This window comes from Chaetura pelagica, unplaced genomic scaffold (genome assembly GCF_000747805.2).
Source record: "Chaetura pelagica isolate M959 unplaced genomic scaffold, ChaPel_1.0 scaffold24, whole genome shotgun sequence".
NCBI classification, from domain to species: Eukaryota; Metazoa; Chordata; class Aves; order Apodiformes; family Apodidae; genus Chaetura; species Chaetura pelagica.
This window is the reverse complement of record NW_009953077.1, coordinates 4,005,429-4,011,471: the sequence shown is the minus strand read 5'-3', so window position 1 is coordinate 4,011,471 and position 6,043 is coordinate 4,005,429. Positions and strand designations below refer to the sequence as shown.

At 60.9% G+C, this 6,043-nt stretch overlaps 1 protein-coding gene across 1 annotated transcript in view; it reads left to right on the top strand.

Moving 5' to 3' along the window:
- The window catches only part of BSN (bassoon presynaptic cytomatrix protein), an 80,676-nt gene that overhangs the window by 66,128 nt on the left and 8,505 nt on the right, over positions 1-6,043 (top strand). The window contains 3 exon segments of the mRNA XM_009996958.1: positions 11-307; positions 1,387-2,422; positions 2,425-6,041. Coding sequence (XP_009995260.1) covers positions 11-307; positions 1,387-2,422; positions 2,425-6,041 — 4,950 coding nt within the window.

Here is a 6,043-nt window from a genome sequence, read left to right as displayed (position 1 = left end):
CGTCCCGCAGCCCCGGGCGCCCGCGCCGGCACCCGCACCGCCGCCCGCAGCCCCGCAGAAGCAGCAGCCGCCCTCGCCTGCCAGGAGCCTGCGGGCTGCTGAGCAGAGTCGCACCCCCAGCCCTGCCCCGGCCGAGAAGAAGCCCCCGGTGCCAGTAGAGGAAAAGCCACTGCCCAAAGCTGCCCCGGAGCCTTCCAGAGCTCCTGAGAGCACCGTGCTGAAGGGTAAGAGTGTGACCCCCAAACCAGAGGAGGAGAGCAAGGAGACCCGGGCACCCCCCGAGGCACCTCGGGCAAAGGAGCAGGAGGTGAGCTCTGTGGGTGCATCCAGCTCTGAGCATTCCTGGGAATTGCATCCACCCCAGGGCTGGGCTGGCACTGAGCCGTGTGCTCAGAAGCGGGAGGTTGTTCTGAGTTGCAGCAGAAGCAGCGTTGTAGGGGCCATTTGCCTCGGGAAATGGCCTTTGGGGAAAGGGTGAACTCCATAAACTGCTGTCTCTGTACTTCTGAAGCACTTTGGAACTGCACAGGCTCCAGAGCAGCATGCTGATGTTTGCCATCTCTTTATTACAGTTACATCAATTTGGGCATAATGCCCAGGTCATCTTTGGCCTTTGGATTTGTTTTAAAAGAATATAAGGGCAGTTTAATTTGTTGTTCAATGGAAAACTGGTGTCAGAACATTGCACTCTGAAGCAGCAGGCATTTTTCAAGGTCCCAGTCCCACCTTTTTTAAAATTCAGTGCAATCTGGGGGGAGAGCTTGGCTGTGTTGGGATGGTTTTCCCCCATGAGTAACTAGCACAGCCAGTGCAGCCCCCTGTGGGGAGGGGATGCAGCAGGAAGTCCCTACCAGCCAGGAGGGGATGGATGTCCCTGGGGAAGAGGCTCTGGAGGGCATGGACGCCCCCAGGGGAGATGGTCCTCACATCACTGTCTGCTGGCACTTCCAAAACCAAGTAAGGTCCGTGGTGCCTCTGTGCTGGTGGGGTCTGAGGCCCTGCTGGTAGCAATGGGGCCAGGTGCAATGGCACGTTCCCCACGGCTCAGAGGCTTGTCCCTGTGCTACCTAATTGTAATGTCAATTAAAACAGCCTGTTTATTTCTGCTGGCATCTAATGAGGATCCTGGGGGCTGCTGTGTTTCTGAAGGCTGCTTTGCAGAGCTGTCAGTCAGGGAAATTAAAGTTCAATAAAAGGCAGCCACAGACAAATTGCTGACAAGCCACTGAGGGAGAGGACATAGGGTGGCCCCCAACCCTGGTGCTGGGCTGGCTTCCATAGCTGCCCAGATCTTCTGCCTGCTCCCCAGGGAGGATTGGGAGGGAAGCAGTGGGAAGCAGCTCTGGAGGTGCTCAGGTCTGACACTCTGCTCTTCCTCACCCACAGGATGGGAGCAAGCCTTACCTCCCGGACCTGTCCCGCAGCCCCCAGAGCCTGAGCGACACTGGCTACTCCTCTGATGGCATCTCCAGCTCACAGAGCGAGATCACTGGCCTGGTGCAGCAGGAGGAGGAGAAGCTGAGCGGCACTGGGCTGGCTGGGCAGAGCCCCCCCAGCCCCTCTGAGCTCACCAAGCTGGAGAGCAGCATGCGGCCCCTCCTGGAAGGCCGGGGTGCCCCGCCAGAGCCCACCGAGCGTGGCAAGGGTGGCCCAGAGCCACGGGAGGAGCAGCGGCAGCGACAGCGGCCACGGTACCTCTCCATCACCCCTGAAGCCTTTGACTCAGATGAGGAGCTAGAGGACATCCTGGAGGAGGATGAGGACTCGCTGGAATGGGAGAACCAGCGGGAGCGGCGAGAGAGCGCGGAGTCCTCGGATGAGTTTGGCAGCAAGCTGCGGCACGACTACGTGGAAGACAGCAGTGAGGGGGGCTTCTCCCCGGTGCCCCCCCAGCCCAAGGGCCGGGAGGCAGAGGTGAGTGATGAGGAGTTCATGCGAAGGCAGATCCTGGAGATGAGTGCAGAGGAGGACAACCTCGAGGAGGAGGAGGAGGGCTATGGGCGCACCAAGTATAGTGTCCCCAAAGCTGGGCAGAAGGCCGAGGCGGAGAAGGGCAAAGAAGCAGCTTCAGCCAAACGGCGCCTGCCACATGGCCCTGGCAGCCTGTACAAGGAGGAGAGGAAGGAGGTGGAGGCGGTGGAGGGCGAAGACTTGAGCACAACCCAGGGGGGCCTGCGGCGCTTCAAGACCATTGAGCTGAACAGCACAACTGGCTATGGGCGGGAGATGGAGATGGGCAGGGAGGCAGACACCAGCCTGGACCGGGAGCCTGAGCTGGAGATGGAGAGCCTGACAGGCTCCCCCGAGGAGCGCGACCGGGGCGAGTCCTCCTCCGCCCTGCCGGCCACAACACCCAGCTACACCTCAGGCACCTCACCCACCTCCATCTCCTCCCTGGAGGAGGACAGTGATAGTAGCCCCAGCCTCTGGAAGAGGTGAAGCAGCAGAGGAAGGCTCGCCACCGCTCACATGGCCCCTTGCTGCCCACCATTGAGGACTCATCTGAGGAGGAGGAGCTGCGAGAAGAAGAGGAGCTGCTGCGGGAGCAGGAGAAGATGCGGGAGGTGGAGCAGCAGCGCATCCGAAGCACAGCGCGCAAGACCAAGCGCGACAAGGAGGAGCTGAGGGCCCAGAGGAGGAGAGAACGCTCCAAAACCCCCCCCAGCAACCTCTCTCCCATCGAGGATGCCTCCCCCACTGAGGAGCTGCGGCAGGCGGCAGAGATGGAAGAGCTGCACCGCTCCTCCTGCTCTGAGTACTCGCCCTCCATCGACTCAGAGGCTGAGAGCTTCGATGCTGTGACCTCCAAGCTGTACAAGTCGGGCAGTGAGTACAACCTGCCCACTTTCATGTCACTGTACTCCCCGACAGAGAAGGGGGAGAGTGGGAGCCAGCCTACCAGCAAACCTCTCAAGAGTGCTGAGGAAGCCTACGAGGAGATGATGAGGAAAGCAGAGATGATGCAGAAGCAGCAGGTCCAGCAGACCCAGCCGGCTGTTTCCTATGGCAGCACCTGCCAGCAGGTCGGCTACCGTGGCACCGAGGGCCACAATGGCTTTGAATTCCAGTACACCGAGGAGTACCGGTACGATGATGGCCCCCTGCGCCCCTCCCAGCCCAGCTATCCAAGTGCCCTGACGAAGGCAGGAGCAGTGTACCAGGAGATCCTGCAGACCTCCCAGAGCATCTCCAGGATGCACCGGTCCTCCTCTTTTGACCTGGCCCTCGAGCAGGGGGAGAAAGCAAAGGGGCAGGTGGAGGCATACCAGGACAAGCACTTCCTCAACGCTGAGAGCGCCTATGCTGACCTGATGAAGCAGAACGGCAGCCCACTCACCCCTGGCACCAGCCCCACACAGCTCTCCGCTCCTGTCTCCTTTGCCACCTCCGACAGCAGCACAGGCAAGGTCATTCCTGATGTCCGAGTCACCCAGCATTTTGCAAAAGAGGGGCAAGACCTGGCCAAGAGCACCCCAGCAGCACCCAGCCTGGCATCCAAGGCTGTCACCACTCCTTACACCTACAGCAAAGACAGCAAAGGTGCCAGTACAGTGACAACCGCTGTGGGTGGCCCCGGGAGCACAGCACGAAGCTACAGCTCCCCAGCCCCAGATGCCCCATCAGTAGGCAGCAGAAGCTACAGTCCAGCGAAGAGCACCATCAGCTATGGCTCACAGACAGAGGACATCGGCAGAAGCAAGGCAGTGGTGGAAATCAGCGTGCAGACAGCCAGGGAGAAGGTCCCAGCTGTGAGCGACAGCAAGCCCCTGCCACCCAAAACCTACCCCTTCTTCAAGAGCTCCAGCCCTCCACTCTCGCCCACCTCCCCAACACAGAGTCCCACCCGCACAGCAAAGGCCACAGCAGAATTTTCCACACAGACTCAGAGCCCCCTCCTCCCTTATGAGGGTCCCACCACTGGCACCTCTTCCCCCATGGTGGCACAGGGGACACAGACGTCGCACCGGGCAGGCTCGCCACGCCTGACCCGGCAGCCCTCCTCGCAGGATGCCCCTTTCATGCTGATCACACTGGCAGCTGATGCAGCCAGCCAGACCAAGCCGGTCAGCTCCGGCTCCCCGACATCCCCCACCTCATCCCCCACCTGGGCCAGCCAACAGCTGCTAGCGCATGGCTACAGCCAAGTGCCAGAGCCAGAGCAGCCACCAGGCACCTACATCAGGGCACAGCCAGTGAAGGAGCACGCCCAGAAGGCACCTGCCGTGACTTCAGCCACTGACAGCATCACAGGGCTGTACAGCTGGGGAGCACTTCCTGCAGAAAACATCTCCCTCTGCCGCATCTCCTCCATCCCCGGCACATCCCGAGTGGAGCCGGGGCCCAAGGCCCCAAGTACTAATGCTGTCGACTTACGGACAGCACTGAAGTCTGCCCCCATCATCATAACAGACCAAGGCATGGATCTCACCTCCTTGGCTACTGAAGCCAGGAAGTACTGCCTGACCTTGGACCACATCCCAAACCGGCAGTCCACAGCCATCCAGCCCTTGATCATCAACCTCAATGCCCAGGAGCAGCCCCATGCCATCATTGCAGCAGCCAGCACTGCCGGCCTGGCCATTGCCTCCCCCATGCTCCTCTCACAGGCCAAGCAGCCCATGGTCTATGGAGACCCTTTCCAAAGCCGGGTGGACTTTGGGCAGGGTACCGGGAGCCCAGTGTGCTTGGCACAGGTGAAGCAAGTGGAGCAGGGTGTCCAGACGGCCGCTGTGAGAGCCAGTGGGGCATCCAGTGGCAAGCCTGAGCCTGCCCCCCTGCCCCAGGCCAAGTTTGCAAGATATGGCATGCCAGGCCAGATGGTGAAGAAGGATGTGCTCATCTCACAGACTGGTGGGGCACAGAACATTAGTGGCCTCCCACAGCCCTTCCCACCAGAGCCAGGCTCAGAGCTGTATCGGGCAGTGCCAGTGGAGCTGAAGAGCCAGAGCCCTCTCCTTGCCCTGGGTGGCAAGAAGTCCCAGGTGATGATGGTGCAGATGGAGGAGGCAGCAGGTCCAGTGACCAAAGTGCTGAAGGAGGAACCACCAGCCAATGTGCTGGACCTCACAGGTGTGAAGGCAGAGAGCCAGGTGGCCTGCTGTGACGTGGTCTACAAGTTCCCTTTTGGTGGTAGCTGCACTGGCACTTTCAACCCCACCTCCAAAATGCCAGAGAAAAAAGCCGGGGAGGCGGCAGCACCTGGCCGGAAAGCCAGCGGGCCCCTCTACAGCAGCAGAGAGCCAGAGCTGCCAGACACCTTCCCTTACCAGGAGCAACCAGCCCCAGCACCCTCGCTCTATGAGGAGCAGAAGTTTTACCCCACTGGCACCTTTGGCCGCCTCTACTCCTCCATGTCAGACACAAACCTCTCTGAAATTGGGATGAGCTACTACCCCATGAAGGGGGATCAGCCCTTCCACTCCCCAGCGGGTGATGCCGCTGTGGACCTCAGCACCATGAAGCACTCTTACAGTGTGGGCTTTGCTGAGGGGGGTTACCTGGGCCAGGGACTGCAGTATGGCTCCCTCTCTGACCTCCGCCAGCCAGCAGAGCTTCTGAGCCACCCGCTCCCTATGCGGAGGTACAGCTCAGTCTCCAACATCTACTCTGACTACCGCTTCTCACCTCGAGGGGACCTGGCCAGCTTCCAGGAGTCCAGCCTGGCTCACTACAGTGCCACCACAGCGCGTGAGATCAGCCGCATGTGTGCTGCCCTCAACTCTATGGACCAGTATGGGGGCCGGCACACCAACGGTCCTGACTTGCTGTCCTACGGCCCCAGCACTGGGCCAGGGGGTGCAGGAGGGATGGCGGCTCAGCAGCAAGGCCCTGCACCCCCCAAACCTGGTGGAATGTACAACCCCACCTTCCCTGAGGGACGGCAGGGCTTGGGCAGCCTAGCACAGTACAACGTCCCCGGAGTCCGCCTGGGGACTGTCCGGCAGATGTTCCCATCCACCGCCACGGTGCGGGCTGCTGATGGCATGATCTACTCCACCATCAACACGCCCATTGCCTCCACACTGCCCATCACCACCCAGCC